This window comes from Nelumbo lutea, chromosome 1 (assembly GCF_056320005.1).
Source record: "Nelumbo lutea isolate HS-2025 chromosome 1, American lotus-T2T, whole genome shotgun sequence".
Classification (NCBI taxonomy): Eukaryota; Viridiplantae; Streptophyta; class Magnoliopsida; order Proteales; family Nelumbonaceae; genus Nelumbo; species Nelumbo lutea.
Genome location: NC_142684.1, coordinates 178581163 through 178600801, shown reverse-complemented (window position 1 = coordinate 178600801; position 19639 = coordinate 178581163). Strand labels below are relative to the sequence as shown.

At 34.0% G+C, this 19639-nt stretch overlaps 1 protein-coding gene across 2 annotated transcripts; it reads left to right on the top strand.

Moving 5' to 3' along the window:
• Positions 1–1013: 1013 nt before the first annotated feature.
• LOC148879496 (glutamate receptor 2.2-like) lies at positions 1014–19437 on the top strand. 2 transcript variants are annotated; one of them, XM_088961035.1, is made up of 5 exons: positions 1014–1360; positions 13367–14703; positions 15306–15612; positions 18401–18810; positions 19079–19437. In XM_088961035.1, the coding sequence occupies exons 1-5, from the start codon at positions 1072–1074 to the stop codon at positions 19367–19369; spliced, it is 2634 nt and encodes an 877-aa protein (XP_088817161.1). In that variant the 5' UTR covers positions 1014–1071; the 3' UTR covers positions 19370–19437. The 2 variants fall into 2 exon arrangements, with proteins under 2 accessions (XP_088817161.1, XP_088817162.1); XM_088961036.1 differs by lacking the exon at positions 19079–19437 and having other exon boundaries at positions 1027–1360; positions 15306–15440; positions 18401–18582.
• The last annotated feature ends 202 nt before the right edge of the window (positions 19438–19639 follow it).

Below are 19639 nucleotides of genomic sequence, written 5' to 3'. Positions count from 1 at the left end.
TTCTAGTGTAGGATTAAAAGGCAGCAAGAGTTCTTGAAATAACAATTCTTTTATGTCACTTAGTTTTATTTATATCTGACTTATACTATTTTTATTATTTTTGTTCTTTTATATGAAAGCATTATGTGTAATGTTGGTTCTGGTTGAATGTTGTTGGTTGAAAATGGACTTAAAAGAACTTTTTGTATAAACTTGAAGAAAAGTTTAACTCAATCATAGAATAATCGGGTGAGATGGGCCAGGACAAGTTTAACCGGTTTAGGATTGGATGGATTTGAAAAATTGAGAGAAAAAGTTAAATGGATTTGAAACAAGGGTACTTAGACGGGTTTAGGAACGGATTCGGTAATTTGCACGAATACCCTACTCATTGTGGCAAGTGACAATTGAAGCACTTAAACGTCACTACCCCCAGGTGAGAGCTGATTGGCTGAAGCCCTTAAACGTCACTACTCACAAAATTAGGAGGTACCTTCCTCTAGTTTTCACAGAATGAAAAGCAAACTACAAACTATCCATTAATGTGACCAAAGTTACCCAGAAATACATTTTCCATGTTGATTAAGACCTGCGACCTGCGAGAGACAGAGAAACCAGAAAAAACATTGGAAAGTGTTGTGAGCGAGACATGAGAAAATCCTATTATAAGGTTTCTTCTCTTTCACATAACCCCTTCCTCAACGACGATGTTGCCAAACAAATACAGAGCTGCTTCGCTTATCACCGTCAGCTTTGAAGCCCCACCACTACTTCCCAGCTTTTTCCAAGTATTTGCTGTTGAAAGTTTCTATCTTCTCGTTTATAAAAAAGAAAGAATGAGTTTTGGATTGAATTTTGCCCCGTAATCAAGGTTGACTATGAGGAATAAATGGGACCCTTGTTGGCTTATGATGACTAGACCTTATGAACATTGATCACAATTGGACGTTTCTTTCGAGCCTACGCTATTTTATATATATATATATATATATATATATATATATATATATATATATATATGAAGAGAGGAGAAAGGAACAAAGGAACTGTCGTTCTTTATCTCTGTATCTTCGGCCATAGCTGATTATACACATGAAAATTGTAGCCGAAGCTCTCCCCCTTTTCTTATTCGTTTACTCTCTGATGGGGCGATTCTGTCCCCAGTTGGCTGAGGCTCAAGGTAGCAGAGGAGACGGAGACACCCTGGTGCAGTTTCATGTAGGAGTTGTGCTTGATATGGGGACCTTGGTTGGGAAGATAAGCAATAGCTCTATATCCATGGCGGTCACTGATTTCTATGACTCTCACAGCGACTACAAAACCAGGTTGGTTCTCCATACTAGAGACTCAAATCAAGACGTTGTGGCTGCAGCAATCGCAGGTAAGTCATGCCTTCTGGTCCGGAAGAAATTTTTTCCCTCTTTAATTAATCACAGCTACTGTGTCTATTTACTTCCAATTTAATCAATTTTACGATGAACAAGTAAAAATCAAGACTTTCGATCCTCTATGCCATGTCTGGCAGCCCGCCAGAAGGTCTGCACGAATACTCTGTTTCTTTTTTTGTGGTAATCCAGACGACTATCATTTAAAGATTAAGAGCCTAACAGATTTGCATCCCAAACATCAAAATAAGAAACACCATTTGGACGCATCCACCTCTGCTCTACAAACATCAAAACAAGAAACGCCATCCAGGCCACCACATCATACATTTGACCAAGGGTCAAAATCTCATCCAACATGATTGCAACCTGTTAATTATTAGACAGTTTGGATATAAATATGGATACGGATATGCTTTGAAAATGCATGGATAAAGAGGAAATATAAAGAAACACATGGATATACTAGTAAAATATATGCAGATTTCATAAATACATCAATTCTTCTAAATTTAAGGTCAAAATAGACACAAATAAGATATAAATACATAAAAATATATATATATATATATATATATATATTCCAATGATATGTATGAAGAAATATATTATAACTAATATAAAGGGATGCATAGATATTATAGAATTTTGTTGATAATCCATCAATCAAGATTCCAAGACAAAAATATATACAATTATTATATTTAATTACTATTTTACTATTTTTACTTTTCGACATTAACCAAAAATGTAAACTAAATATTAAATTTTGAAATGTTTGATAACCAATATATTTATTATTGTAAACAATAAATATGTCATTATAAATTGTAAATTAAAATATCAATTGATAATTTATAAAAATATATAATCTTAACTTAAATGTATCAAATCTACTAAAATTTCTAAGATACGTATCATATGCAGATTTACAATTTTTAATTAATAAAATAATGGAACAACTATTAACATTTTTATTTATATAAATTTTCTGAAATAAGAAATCATTATTGATATAAGTTTAAATTGGTGGATTTGATATATTCAATTTAATATTATGCTCTTGAATATTTTGTAAAAAAAGTATTTTTGTAAAATAATAAATATGTTGTATTTTAGTGTAAATTAAAATATCAATAAATAATTTATAAAAATATATTAAAATTTTAAGAAACATATCGTATACTAATTTATCAATTTTAAGTACTAAAATAATTATTTTTTATTAATATTTTTACTTGTATAAATTTTTTGAGATTAAAAATCAATATTTTTTTTTATTTAAATGTAATTTTGATATATTATTTATTTCATTAATACTTATAAAATACTCATGTTTAATATTGTTCTTTTTAATTTTAACTTAAAACTATTGAACATAAACATATGGTATTTGGCTAGATTGCATGTTAATAATAAAGTTAATAAAAATGTATTTTATTTCATTTATTAGCATGAGCTAAGAGACGGCCTAGTGGTTCAACAATTTAGACAAAAGGTGGATTAGGTGATGAGACTGAGCTTCGAGTCACCAATATTCATGTGTAATGTGTGACTAAACCTGTGTCATGCCAGTCGTAGCATATGCTATATTTGTTCCTTGTGATATCGATACGATACATTGATACATGGCATATGTATCGATATTTTAAACCTTGCTTAAGCCTTTGTCAAAATAAGGCATAAGCCTCAAGTATCAATGATTATTTAGTTATTTAATGCAAAAATATATATTTTTATACATTTTTATAATTCAAAATAATCAAAGAAACACTTCAATAATAATGGGTCAAATAAATAAAAAGAGTAAAAATGAAAAACCAATATATTTTTATACATTTTTATAATTCAAAATAATCAAAGAAACACTTCAATAATAATGGGTCAAATAAATAAAAAGAGTAAAAATGAAAAATCAATAGGTGAAATCAAGTTCTATTAGTTTCTCTTAGTGTTTTACGAGAGTTCAATGCAATAAGGGCCAACCGTGTTCTTAGTTTCTCTTGGATATATCAAATGAGTTTTTTTTATTATTCTAAATCTAACGCCTCAAGTTTGTTATTTTTCTCATTTATTTTCCTAATAAATTTATTTTCTTTTTCTTTTTATTGGTTTTTTTTTTTTTTGCATAGATCAAAAGTTGTTTTCTTTCTTCTAAACAATGACCATGAATCTAGTATCCAATTATATGAACAATTCTTCATATGTTTCTTTCTTCTAAATTGGTCATTTGAATTATTTGAAAACTTTGCATTTTAAACATGAAATGTAAAATGTTTATGATTGTTACTTAATTAGTTATTATTTTATTTAATGCTTAAACACTAAAGCTTATTGCTTATAACTTTTATTTTATGGACATTTATACCTTCTATTATTCTAACTTGGTATATTATATGTTATTTTTATCAATTTATAAACTTTAATTAATTTTGTTCTTAACTTTTGAGGCTTATGCTTCACCATTTTGGACCATTATGCCTCAACTATGCCTTTAAGCCTTTTAAACCTTCTTAAAGATTAATCTAAGCAAAAATTAGAAGTCTTTTCCCAAAAAAAAAAGAAAAGAAAAGAAAGGTATATTAGAAAGGCCCCCTATACTATGTGGTCAGTTACAATTACCCCATGACGTCATTTATGACAGGGACCTCCCTCTACTATAGGGCAAGTGGCTATTATCCCCCTGAACTTTCATTTGCAACAAAGACCACTTGAACTTTCACCTTGTGGCAAATACCTCCCTTTAAACACCTCAACTTTCCTTATTTTCTTTTCCTTGTCATTTTTTGACATAGAACAACAAATTTCTTTAAATTCTTGTTCCATTTCACTAACATGAATGTTTCTCTTTATATAAAAATTATCCACTCCTTTCCCTAATAAACTAAGAAAAACCAAACAAAACATCAAATTTATATCTATCAAAAAGGACTTCAATATTATATTTAGAAAATTAATCAAATCATAAATCATTCAAACAAATAAGAAATGGGTAATTTGGAAATTTAAAAAGTTTTAAGTAGTTGAATGAGAACTTTTTCAAGGTTAATTGACACAACTTTAACAGAGGGGGTATTTGTCGCAAAGTGAAAGTTAGAGGGTATTTGTCATAAATAAAAGTTCAGTGGGTAATTTTCATTGACCCCATAGTGTAGGGGGTCTTTGTGATTTACCCCAAAAGAATCTCTGAAGAGTGGTGTGTTTGATTAAAGCGCTGTTCACTTCACGAATACCTTGTTTCCTTGATCATGTCACTTCAGAATTGGGATCTCCTCCTCACACTGGATGCCTCGTATCAACCTCACAAACACATCTCACCATGCATTGGGAACATCTCCCGTGAAAAATGACATATAAGTACAGGAGATGTTCCTAATGCATGGTGGGATGTGCCTGTGAGGCTGGTGTGAGGCACCCTGTGTGTGGAGCAGATCCGGTCTCCACTTCATTGTTGTAATAGACGTCAAAAGTGCATTATTCACATCAAAGAGTCTTTCACCAATATGTACGATTTTACTTTTGAAAAACAACCATACGATTTAGGTGATGTGGCAGTTATTTTTTTAGAAAATAACTGGGTAAATTAACAAAGACCCCATTATGGGGTCAGTGACAAATACCCACCTTGTACTTTCATTTATGACAAAGACCCTTCTGAACTTTTAGTTGCAACAAAGACCCTCTCAATCAGCATTCCATCATTTATCTTCAAAAAATGATTCTCAATTGGTTGTTTAAAGCTTTTTAAATCTCAAAGATTGTCTTTTTTTTTTTTTTTTATTTGTTCAGATGATTTTACCCTTTCACTTACACTTTGATAACTCAGCAATTCCTAAAAACATTGGTTCTCATATTATTAAAATAGCTGGCGTGGCATACGTGTACATAGGTTCTTCTTCATCAATGAGATAGTGGCAAGAACATCCAATGAAGAGCGATGTAGAGTTCTCATCAAATGGTTATTTGATGATATATTCATATAGATTAGGGTTTAGGAGAAAAAAAAAAGATGATGAATAGACAAAAGGGGAAATGGCTTTACCTATTTTCATCATTTTGGAAATTTCATTTCATGCCCCTTGAATTACAAAGAGGGCATTTTGGTAATTTAGCACCTTCCATCAACTGACTCATCGGTCAAAGGGTCTTTGTTACAACGTAAAAGTTCAAATGAAAATATAGGGAGTATTTGTCACTCAACCCATTGTATTGGGGTCTCTACAATTTAGAGTCCTACATAAAGTGAACAGGGCTTCAAAACCCAAGTTGAGATCACATCTGCCATTACTTTTCTTATGACCCCTGTTGTTTCACCCAGTTATCACATGAGTTATTCCTGGGACATTTCATCAAAGAAAAGAAATGGATGGAATATTACCCATATGCCTAGTTAAATATTTCTTAAAAGGCTATTCCCCAACTATGTTAGTCCCAGCAATCTAGGGTCTTGGGAGGGATTGATGGGTCCTAACCTTAAACCTTTGGCATATTTACACAAGGTAGGCGCTCTCTGATTTAAAACTGTGGTCTCAACATTTTACCCTTACACCAAGATGGCTTTTGTATAGTGGTGTTGCATTGCCATTGTGTTTTGGGTTGATCAATACAAATTTATGAGCAACATGTGTTACTGCATTGCATCATATGAAAGCCATATCAACTTGAAAATGCATCACAACAAATTTGACTTTTCAAGTAGAAATAGCAATTTGTATTGATCAATTCAAAACATTTTTAGCATTTCAAGTAATAAAAAAAACTCACAAATTTGTATTGATCAACCCAAAATGCAACACCATTGTATCGAACACTTCCAACTAATGGCCCACGCCCGAGATTTTACCATTGCTAGAGTACTTTTGACATCTATTGTAATATTTTCACCTTTGTCTATAGGACGATTTCAGCCTTCACAATAATATTGTTAAAAAAATATCATTAATCATGCCATCTTCTAACCAAGGATATCTAGACCATTACAATGGAGCCTAAAAACTTGCCTTTACTTAAGGGCCTCAAACCCTAAAATTATAAATAGGTATCCTATACATTGGGGGTTGTGATATTCAAGGGCTTGAACAGCCAACCCAGTTACCCTGAACTTTTAAATACACATTCAAATCCAGTTGTTACCCTCGAAAGAATAAAGATACTCCCAGAGTTCCCTTTTCTTTGATACTATGCGCTTTACATAGACCCTAGTTACCAAGCAGCCAACCCAAAAAACTGAAAAATTAAACTGAACTGACCCGTATATATATATATATATATATATATATTGTGTATATTATATATATTTTATATATATATTTATTTATAATGTATTATAAATATTAAAAATTTGAAAAACCAAAGAACTAAGTTGATCAAAAACCAAACCAATAAGCCAATTAACCGATTAGTTTTGTTCCAACTTCGATTTATGATTTTCTAAATTTGGTGATTCCGGATCAGTTTGGAAATTAGGCCATGGTTAATCAAACCGTGAGCACCCCTATATACCAATACGTAAGCAAAGATTGAGCGGATGTTACAACCACAAACACAACAAGCAAATCTTTCCAAGAAGCCAAATTTTGTTATCATCATCACACGAGCATCCATGAAAGCCAATTTTATTTTTAACCTCCTTAATTCTTTTATTCAGTGTATAGATAACCGAACCGGCCCAGCTAGTTGGATGTATTAAACTGTGAGCAGGCCCTTAGCTGGTTTAGTTATACCCCCAAAACTATATAGTCTATATTGGTTAAAAAATGGCCCAAAACTACTGACTCAAATGGTCAAACAAAAAATTGGTGACCCAGTCCCAGTTTTAAAAAACCAAATTGGCCCGATTGAATCGTGAGCAGGCCCCTGGCTAGTTCAGTCATACCCCTAAAACTGCATTGGTTCAAAAATCGACCAAAACTGCTAATCCAAATGGTTAAACCAAAAAACTGTTGGCCCAGTCCAAGTTTTAGAAAATTGGACAGTTTTTTGAAAAATTTTTAGCACATAAATGCAAACTTCTAAAGACCATAACTTTGTGCTTGGATGTCCAATTAGAGTGATTTTTCTTTATTATTTTGGGTAACTTTTTTGGATTTACGTGTTACCAAGGTGTCAAAGCCCCACCACTTATGCAAAAAAAAATGCCTTCCTTTTGGCCTCAAATCTTAATTTTTAATATAAAAATTGAAACTAAAATAAAAAAGCATTTGTTATTGAAAAAAAATCATATATTTTGAATAATATGCATATAGTTAATATTATTATGTATATAATTATATATCATATAATTGTGCATACTTATAGTATAAATAGTCTTATATATTATATAAATTATATTGCATTACATTATAATATAAAATAAAATAAAAATATATTATAACAGAATATAATTATATATTATGAATATATTATTATACAATTTATATATCATCATCATAGTTCGACCTCAGGTTTAAACCTGACCTGCAAACCTCTCTCTTTTAGTCTTTTCCTGGTCGATGCCCCGTCCGGTTTTTTGAACACTGATTTTATTATCAATATATAATAGCTACATAACGAACATCATGCAAAGGTACCAGTTTTTCAAGCCTATGACGCATGTCCTCATTGCCAATATCATGCACATTCCAAATCAACTTCTTCATGGTGATGAATAATAAGGATGGAAACCTTTTATGGATCTAGGATCAAAACAATCTTCTATAGCAATTTATAACCTCTCTCTTCTACAAATCACTACTCATAGAAACTTAGAAAGCCATTCATCCACCTAGAGGTTGGCTTTAGAACGGTAGAAACTATCTCTTCCATGCTCCCTAGCTCAAAACTACCTCCATAGAAAAGTGGGCAAATTTCTTAAACTACTCCCTACTGTTTAGCTAATTGGCAAACTGTACCCTTATTGTTTAACTATTGTCTTAAATTACCCTTATTGTTTCTGACAATTAACATCATCCTTAAGTGCTAACTATTGTCTCAAATTTTCCCTCCATTATTCTTCAAAATTTCAAAATAAAACCCAAGTTTCAAGAAGCAGATCGCTGCTCTGTCTCCATTTCCATCTCTAGCTAACGGGAAACAGTTTCCTGGCAACCCCATATGGAGAGAGAACCCTTCCTTCCATGTGTAAGCCCCAGCAAGAAACTATTCCCACTCTCTTCAATGCCTCTCTCGCTGGGATTTTCAACATTTAGACTAAGAGACCAACCTGAAAGGACCTCTAGCTAAGCCCAACTCCTGAGAGCCCAATCTGTGGACTAACTGAATTGTTTGTAATTATAAGTAATTTACAATCCAAATATATATTGGATATATCAACAAAAGGATCGGTCACTGCAATTTTTATAACAGTGCCAGGGAAGAGCGTTAATCCTTCCATGTATTTGATCTTAAAAAGATTCACACTTTCTGAAGCTTCACTAGTACTGACAATCCTTAACATATCTGGAGCCCTATTTCTTAAAGAGAGCAACATCGATTGCTTTTGAGGAATCACATGGCACACGGTTCTCAAGAAACATTGAAATCAAGCCTGCAAGTCCATTGTACACAGCTTTCCCATACACATCTGCTTCAATAGGAACAAAACAATGTATCAATCCTATCCATTGAAGAACCCTGCAAGCTGCAAACAAAGAGAACCGAGAATTTTTCCTTCTATAGTGGATGAGAAATCTATCTCCATGACAACTTCAGTCCTTTTAGGATCAATCGCCCATTTGGCATGGGGCCTAATTCCCACCTGTAGCAGACCAACTTGACCATTCTTAATCTCCAACAATTCCTTAACATTCAGAAAAGAATTCAACTTATCAGAAGCCCCAGAACTGTCCAGTTTATAAGAACCTCTGCAGAGTTTCAATCTGGGTTCGTTCAAATAGTCTGACTCGTTGGAATCAAGCCATTCAAGCACCTGAACCAGAACACCAAATTTGGGTTTTGGGCTTGGGTGGGTTGTCAGAACCGCCGATGATGTTGCTGCCTTTTTAAACAGGGTTCAGTGCCTTGAAGCACACTAGCACGCTTTGCCGCCAGGTTTTCTGAATGATTCTGTCTCCTTCGATGTTCACTGTTGATGAACACGAAACCACCAATGTCACCCAGGGTTGTTATTTTAAGGTTTCTTCTTCTCTTCTTCCAGTTTTCCGATCTAAGGGAAGATGCAATGGTTTCTTCTTTGAATCAACAAGCTCCATTCCGAGACTGTCTGCTTAGTGGTTTAGGAAAGTGAACAGGGGAGGTCTATTGTAGTGGATAGAAGGGGAGAGAAAAGAAGAAAAAAGGAGGGGAGACAGAGTGAGAGAGGGAACCTTATTGGAGAGGGAAAAAAAAAAAAAGTATCGGGGTTTTGACCGATTCAAGGGGTGGAGGAACCTTAAACCAGCCCCATGAACCGGATGTGAAAAAAAAAAGTAAAAAATAAAAATAAAAGTAAAAAAACAATACTGATACTGCCAAATACACCCCTACCGGCATATCGGGCATATTGATATTTAGAACCTTATTGGAGAGGGAAAAGATAGAAGCACCCCTCCACCAGAAGTTACAACAGTGGAGATATTTTGATTCAGACGAAAAACATAGAAGCACCCCCAGCCTGATCAGTCTCCTTGCCTCCACTTGCTCACTAGCTCCAGCCTCGGTTCGATGTCAAACCCCAGTTGCGATTGTGGGACCTGTAACCGGCACTGAAGTTCAACCTGAAAATAATCGATTTGGGGGTCGAAGTCGTAGTCTCTGAAACACTGAAGCTTTGGCATCGGAAATATCAGAGACTTATAGAAGTAGGATGATGGGTAATATTAGGATTTAAAAAAAAATTATATGTCACATGGTGTCACATGTATACGGATTTTGACAGAATATTAATAGACACTAACGGCAGGGGTAGAGCTAGTCAATTGTCCAAGACAATAGGGGTAATTTAAGACAATAGTTAAACAGTAAGGGTGCAATTTGTCAATTATTTGCCCTAGAAAAATCCCCACGTTCTCTACTTCATGAGTAGCCTTGTCACGGCAGATGAGACCAGAATCTCCACCACCATTAATTGGTTCCACCTGATCAGCATGTCTGGTCAATTCTGGAGTTGAGTTTTTTTTTTTTTTTGATAGAAACAACAAAAATATATTAAAGCAATCCAAAAGGAGTACAAACCAAGCATTAAGGTCTAATTAAGTCCTGGTTGGCCAAACTTTGGATCCACCCAGGTGGTCCATTGACAAATAACCCAGACTCTTTTAGACCTCATTTAGCCATCAAGTGGGCTACTTTGTTACAAACTCTGTTTACATATACAAAATGAATAGAAAGCCTTTCAGTACACATAATTATTATCCATGCACAAAATATTTGTGTCCAATGCCAAGTCAAAGTTCTTAGAGGTCAGCGCTTGCACTAGAGCCAGACAGTCTGATTCCACTGTAATGGTTTCTTTCTCAAAATGATTCAGAATTTCCAAACTGTTGAGAATTGCCATTGCTTCTGCTTGGATGGGGGAGGAAGTTGTAGTTTTACCAAAAGATGAAGCTACTACAATTCCTCCAGAGTCTCTCAATACAGCACCAAAACCTAAGCATCTCGGGTTCAAAAAACTACCATCACTATTTAGTTTCAACTGTCCTGGTTCTGGAGCTTCCCAAAAAAGATTTGGCACTAGACTAGGATTTCGAGGCAGATAAGAAGAATTTTGCAATTCTACTTGGGAAATCTTCAATCTCTCTTTCCACATCCTGTAAATCACAATGAGGAGTTCTTGGATCTGGATCAGTATTTTCGAAAACCTTTAAATTTCTAGATTTCCAAATATTCCACAATATTAGAAAAGAAAATGCAATCATCATTCGTCGTATCAATTTCTTTCATGCACAGATCTGGCCAATTGGATATCCATTGCTTGAAAGAACTAAAGCCACTTCCTCTCATTATCTTGAAGCTGTAATGACAACCAAACCACACTGCTCGAGCATGTTCACACTCAAATAAGCAATGCATTAGAGTCTCAGTCTGTTGATGACAAATTGGGCAAGTATCATCTGAAGCAAGATTTCCTTTAAAAAGATTTTCTTTTTTCCAAATGAAATTTTTTATCTTTGGGTCAACTTTTGCTTTCCTTATCTCAGATCACTGACTTTTTCTCAAGCCTCCGTTAGTAGTATTAATCTCCCTGTTGTTGCAGTTCTCACTACTAATGGTATTCATTGCAAAGTATCCTGACTTTACGGTGTATTACCCACTTGGATGAAGAACCCATCTAAGCTTGTCTTCCCAGGAGTCCATTGTCAGATTTATACTTTGGATATTTCTTGCTATGGGTTCCCCAAAATTCTCTCCAATCAGTCAAACATTCCATCTTCTCTCATCTTCATCCATGAGATCTCTCACCCAGTTTAGGTCTGGATTATTTGGTCTGGGGCCTATTATCCTATAAGATTCGATCTGTTGGAGCCAAGGGTCATCCCAGATCTTGACTTTTGTTCTTGAATTTACAGCCTAACAAGCACCTTTTTGGAGGACTTCTCTTGCAGCTATAAGGCTTTGCCAACCCCAAGAACCCTGTTTTGGGAGTCTGGAAGTTAGAAATTTTTTACCTTTAAGGTATCTGGCCTTAATGAGTTTAACCCACAGGCTACAGATCCTCCAAGCTTGTTTTGGTAATAAAGCTAGATTAAATTTATATAGGTCCCTGAAGCCCAAACCCCCCACCAGCTTTTTTTTACCAAGGGCCTCCTAACATACCCAATGAGTTTTCCTTGACTCTTTTGATCCTCCCCACCGGAATCTAGTTTGAATTCTTCTCAATTCATTACAAACATCCTTGGGGAGCAAGAAGCAAGACATGGTATAATTTGGGATAGCACTTGCTACTGCCTTTAACAAGATTTCCTTTCTTGCTTGAGAGAGTAAAGATTCATGCCACTTTGACTATAATTTTTCTACTCTTTCAATTAGGAAATTAAATAAAGCTTTTTTTATTTACCTCAACCATCATTTAATCATTGCTAGTAGCTAGAATTCACGAGCACAGCCTGGTTGTTGATCATAGTTGCACTCCCCTGCTTATGGTGCAAGTTTCTCCTTGTTACTCTTTAGGATGCAGGCTCAACGGATATCCCCTTCCCCTTGCTGCCTTCTTCCATTACTTCCCACAATGATCAAGCCTATTTTCATAGATGACCTTTTGCCTTTAGTAGAATCCATCATGACTTATCCTCATCTAAACCTTCAAGAAATCCTCGCTCGTCGCTGCTCCAATAAATGAAAGAGAAGGTGTTTCTGATCCATGTAGCTAAAATCACGAAATCTTTGGATAGTTTAAACTTTGGCGTGATATCAGCTAGCAATCAAAGCCCATTTAAAAGGCTATGAGGCCTTCTAAATCTCTTTGATGGAGAAGAAAGTTGCAGGTTCCCCCAAGGAAACACCGTGTGCCCTTTGCCACCACAGACATGTACGACCAGTGGCGTTGATTGCTGGTAGAAGTCTAGCCAAGAGGAGCACCCAGCATTGGATCAATCTTTCATAGGAGATGCAGGAAAGAGAAGGTTACAGTACGATTCTACAATCTCAAAGCTTTCTCACCTTCTTCATATATATCATAGCTACTCATTAGCAGTACTGTCCAATATATTGAGATTGTTATATATGCTCATATTTTACTCAAATAGCTCTAGTACTCCTTAATTTCTTGATATTGTTATACAGCTTTTACATTGTTTTAAAGTCCCCTTTACTTATCCCACCACAACCATTTACCAACACTTCTGATTGCATTGTCAATTTTACAGAACTAATGTCATAAGCAGTACTAGTCTCAGTTAAATATCCAATAGTTTCCTATATGGAAGAAATAAATGGATCACTAACCAATTTATTAATCAAGAAAGCACCTATGCTGATTGAAGCCAAATTTATATCTAACTCTCATCTCTTATGCAATTAAACAATATCCAAGCTATAAATTTCTTAATTGTTTTCAATTATTTGATATGTCCTCTTCTTGAATACAGCAATTGACTTACTACAGAAAACCGAAGTACAAGCAATAGTAGGGCCTCAAACATCTCAACAAGCTGAATTTATTGTGGATCTTGGTAACAGAGTTAAAGTACCCATCATCTCATTTTGTGCAACAAGCCCTTCTTTATGCTCTCGAACCCCATATTTTATAAGAACAATTCCAGATGATCATACTCAAGTACAAGGTATTGCCTCGCTTGCACAAGCCTTTAGATGGAGAAAAGTCATCCCAATTCTTGAAGATGCTGACTATGGAAATCAACTAACAAGTGATTTGATACATGCCTTACAAGAGGTAAACACTCGTGTTCCCTATAGAAGTGTCATTTCCCCATCAGCCACTGATGAACAAATTCTTGAAGAGCTCATGAAGTTGATGAAGATGCAGACTAGTGTATTTGTTGTTCATATGTCACTTTCTCTTGGATCTCGTCTCTTCTTGAAGGCCAAAGAGATTGGAATGATGAGTGAAGGGTATGCTTGGATTATCACAAACGAGTTGACAAATGTTTTGGGAAATATGGATTCTTCTGTTATTAATTCTATGCAAGGTGTTTTGGGCATAACTCCTTATATTCCCCAATCAGATGAGCTCACTAGCTTCACCAAAAGATGGAAAGGAAAATTCCTTGAAGAGAACCAAGATATTGAAAGTGCAAACATGAACACTTTTGCATTATGGGCATACGACACCATCTGGGCACTGGCAACGGCAGTGGAGAGAGTTCAAAACATGACACCCCACAATCTGAAACCAACATTTGATGAAACCTCTACGGACTTACTGAGCTTCAAAATCTCTATAATAGGCCCAAAGCTTTTGAAAGAGATTCAAAATATCAAACTTAAGGGTTTAACCAGCGATTTCCATCTTATTAATGGACAATTACAACCATCAGCTTTTCAAATACTGAATGTAGTTGGAAAAGGGAGCAAAGAGGTTGGATTTTGGACAGTAAAACATGGATTTTCAAAGGACTTAAATGAGGATGATAAGATTATTTGCTCACTTACAGATGATAGTCTTCAAGAAATCATTTGGCCAGGAGAATCAATAAATGCTCCTAAGGGTTGGATGATTCCGAAGAGTAAGAAAAAACTAAGAATTGGAGTTCCAGTAACAGCTGAGGGTTTTAGTGAATTCGTTAAGGTGGAACAAGATCCTAGCACTAAATTAACTAATGTTAGTGGATACTGTATAGATGTATTCAACTCTGTGATGGCTTCATTACCATATAACATCCCTTATGAGTTTGTTCCTTTCCAAAATGAGGATGGTAAGAGTGCTGGAAGTTACAATGATTTGATATACCAAGTCTACACTGAGGTTTGTTCCATCTCAAATCTTACTTCTTAATTCCATGATATTCTATGTTTCCTTATATACACTATATATATTTGACTCATAGATGGCACTACCTTTAGTGTCACTGGATCCTTGTTTGTGAAAGAGGACCTTTTAAACTACAAACACTTGCCAATGTGGTGAGAATATGGTGTTTACAAGGGATCCCTATCCCAAGCTTCTTTCAAATGTTTCATGTAATAATGAGAAGAATTGAGGGTCTGTTTGGTTTACAGTCAGAATTGGAATGGTTTATTCCCCTCACCTGTTTGGTTCAAATTGGAATCAGAATCGGAATCAGAATTGGCTGAAATGGATTCTCATTCTCAGGGGAGAGGGAGAGAATGGCCATTACCTCAAATGAGGGAATGCCATTCCACCAGAAATGGGAATGGGATTCCAATTCCACCCAACCAAACAGATGGAATCAGAATTGACCATTCCCATTCTGATTCCAGAACCCCTATTCCCACAAATCATAGGGACCCTAAGAGCTATCTTTTTTTCTCAAGTAGATGAGGTTCTCTTTCTCTATTGGACTTATTTGTTTTCTTCTATTTTTCCTATGCCGAGGTGATATATAGGAATATGATGCAGTTGTGGGTGATATAACAATCACAGCCAACCGGTCATTATACGTTGACTTTGCTCTACCTTATACAGATGGTGGTGTGTGGATGGTAGTTCCAAACAAATCTCAACAAAGAAAAGATAATAATGTATGGATAGAGCCTCTAAGCTGGGATTTCTTATCATCAAGAATTGCTTTCTTTATCTTCACTGGATTTGTGATATGGGTTTCTAAACACCAAGGACACAACAGTTTTAAAGGTCATATGATTCAACATGATAGAACATTCCTGCACAGTTTATCAGCACCCCTTACCCACAGTAATATCTCTTTGACCTCTCTAAAATTTTAAATAGAAATTTATCTCAACAATACTACTTTGTGGTGTTTGGTCTTTGGCCAAAATTAATTCTCTGCTTGAATTTAGTTTAAACCATTTAAATGTAAAGGACATTTAAAGTGCTCATAAGAGGTAAAGCATGCACAAATGCAAAACATTTCATCTCTATAGCATCCAAATTTCATTATAAACTTCTATCATTCCACATATACTATAGAGCATTTATGCTAAAAGCATAATTTTATTTTCCATTTCTCTTTTACTTCCTAAACATGAGAAAAATCATGGTTCCATTTGGTTACATGTAAAATGAAGGGAAATGAACAATTTCCTACAAATTGCTATTTGATTTGTAGTCTTTAATTATAGAGGTGCAAATCAAGTATCCGATTTGAAAATTTTACATATATAGCAACAGGCTCTGGCCTCTTCTTTTCAGACTGGACCCATTCAAGTTTTAGAAAATCCTTAAACTGAGGCCGCCCAAGCTGTACCTCTAAGTTGCATGTGGAATGGCCATAGAAAAAATATTTTCTAAAAATTAGTACTATATAAAATGGCATTCCTTCTAATTTTCCTGAAGTAATTATTTGAACAAAGGCTTGGTCCTCCTGATTCAAATGCTAAACACTCATATGTTCAAGTTTGTTTACTAAGTTAAACCTAATCCAAAGAAAATTAAGAAAATAATCTGTTTCCTATTAATTATTTTTTTCCAAGGAAATCCATCATATTAGAAAAAGGAAGAAAGTGTGCTTGTTTGACACAAAAGTTGCCGTTGATCTACATCCTTATAACCTAGATTGGATAATTTTTTATCCAAATTAGCGTTTTCTGGAGTCACCAGCCATTTAATTCAGCAAAAAAAGGGCTCTTAGTTTAATTTTTGTGAAAACTATTAGAAATGAAGCTTTGGAATTAAGTCTAAAAAATTTAACTACTTGAAAAGTATTTCAACTATAAAAAGAGAAAATTTTATGTTCAAAGCTTTAATTATATAAAAAGTTAGCCACTCCTTACCTATTGTTAAGTGACATTTCTCTTATCCATCATTGCCACTCCATCATAATTGCCTATTAGAAATGGGAAACTTTTGTTATCAGGTGTATGCTACTAGACACATGGTTTAAGTCCAACAAGATAGCCTTCACTTAAGAGTAGAAAAGGCAAAAATATAAAATCAAGAAAAATAATTTAATTATAAAAAAAGAGTTATAGTTAAAACAAAAAAAAAAAAGTTAAGTTCAGGGTTTAATTTATCCCGTTGTTTGTAAGGTGCATCTTTAGTATTTTTTTCCTTCTTCTACAACTTTTTATTGGGCTTAGTTTGTTTGTGATGTAAATTTCATTTGCATTGGTGTAAATGCATGGGAGTGCAAATGGTCTAGTGTAAATTCTTACTTTTGTTTCAGATTAAACTCTGCCTTATTTGTCTGTAAGAAATAAATGTGAAACAAAACAATGTGCCAGAGAATGGAGGTAAGAGGAAGGTTATTTGTTTTGGAGTTAGGTAGGAAGCAAGTTGTTGTGGTCCAAAGAAATGGTAAGAGGCAACTGGTGCAAATTTGGCATCAATTTTTGAGATGCAAAATTTGCACTGCTAAGGAGTGCAAATGAGACAAAAAAATATATAATTTTATAATATCAGATAGGAATGCAAGTTGTAGTTACAAACAAATGGATGCAGAATTGGACTGGGTGCAAAGTTTATTTGTATCTATTGGACTGGGTTCAAATTTGCACTGCAAATAAACATAGCCTTGGGTAATGTGTTAGTATCTAAAAAATTGGAATCATTTTGAGTGATGGAGGGGATAATATTTCTTTAATAGAAAATTATTAGATCATTTCTTATGATATAGGATATCTTAAGGATACCTAAGCATTTTTCTGTTAGCCATTTAAGCTACTTCAAAAACAACACAAAAAATTGTTTTTATTTCACCTAAACAAACTTACAATTTAGAATTAAAAGCAAATATTTTATCTATTTGTTACAAATAGGAAAATAATATCATATTTTTATTTAAATGAAATATAGTTTTTTATTGCTGCCATAAATGAAATCTAGTTCCAATGCTTATTTTTTACTGTGTTTCTTATATCATGGGATTCTTTTAATATGTTATAGGTTTTTTTTATTACTACTATCATGTTATAAATTAATAAGTCATCCATGCAATATAATCAAAATAGTTCTATTTATAAAAGTACTTTTTAATGAATTAACCTTTTTTTTTATCAGTAACAAGAAACTTTATTAATGATATGAAACTATGTGAAGCTTTAAGTACAAAGGAGGGAGGTAAAATGTCTTAACTCCCCACCAACAGAATACATTGGAAGAAAGTCAAAAGTTAACCCAAAAAATAGATTCCCTATTCACTTTTTAATGAATTAACCTCAAAAATCAAACCTAATGCATATAGCAAATACATATGAGATTTTCAATCAATAGTGTTATTGTATTATTAACTTAGAAAATAAAAAGATTTAGAACAATAAAAACAGAATAATTTTATAGGTTGTACAAATTTAATATGTTGAAGAAATTTCTAACCTCAATTGTCTAATTAATAAACTTTTTTATATCAACTGGATAAGATGAAAAATACATTTAGTAATTGTCTAATTCATTTTTGGGGTTAGTTTTGATGATATTGGTGCTATTATAAATCCCCAAGCTTACACCATGTCTTGATTGAATTTATGCTTCTTGTTATAAAATAAATACATTTTAAATCATTTCACTTTCTTAACAATTGCAGGAAAAAATATATTGGTTGGAATATTTTCTAAACTATTGGTGATGATGTGGTTATTTACAATTATCATTCTCACATCAAGTTACATAGCAAGCCTAACATCAATATTCATGGTAAAAAAGCTTCAACCTATCAGAATTGAGTTAGAGGACCTTATCAGAAATGGAGATTATGTAGGCTATCGCAAAGGCTCATTCATAGAGGATCTCTTAAAGAGATCAAAGTTTGCTGAATCCAAGCTAAAGGCCTATAGCACCCTAGAAGAATGTAATGAAGCATTATCCAAAGGATCTCAAAATGGTGGTGTATCTGCTTTTTTTGATGAATTACCTTATATTTATACATTTCGTGGAAAATATTGCTCTAAATATGAAATTATTGGACCTACACACAAGACTGATGGATTTGGATTTGTAAGTATTTGTTTTTTCCATTTTAGAAGTTGCGAATACGCTTAATTTCACTCTGGATATCCTACCCACAAACCGGTCTCACATTCATACCCACAAGACACTACCGCCTAGCACCATGTATTGGAAACATCCCCACAGGAATGATGAGACAGACATTCCCCAGTGCGCACCTGTAGTGGGTATGGATGTGGGAACAGTTTATGGGTAGGAGATCTGAACTTGCATAATTTATGTGTTGTTAATTTCTTATATTGTTTTCTTGTTATAGGCTTTTCCAAGAGGATCCCCTTTAGTGGCTGATATTTCAAAGGCATTATTATATATAACAGAGGGACAAAAAATGATGAAGATCGAACAGTCTTGGTTTGGTCGTCGAATCATTTGTGAAGACGCTAATCCAAAAATCATTCAAAATCCATTCATTGTTGTAATCAATGTTGTTTTAATGTTTTTTCTTATGATGTTCTTGATTATCTATTTCTCAGGTGCAAAAGAATTTGACTTATGTTGGATTACAAAATTCCTTTGGTGGGTTCTCCAGAAAAGAAAGGAAAAATGAAGGAAGAAGGGGGAAATTTTGGATAAAAATAAATCTGACTCCAAAAATCAATTGTTAACAGCCAATTTTTTTCTTAATTTCCTCTTATCACTCCTTAAAAAACACAAAGGCACTGTTCTTTTTTTGGGAAATGGAAGGGGGGAGTTGGTCAATGGAAGAGTAGTTCCCATGGAGCCATTTGACCAACAATCCCATGTTCGATTTTCGGTAAACTGTGAGTTCGATAGTGTTATCAGGCCTGTATTTAGTTAAATAAATAAAGAAGAAGGT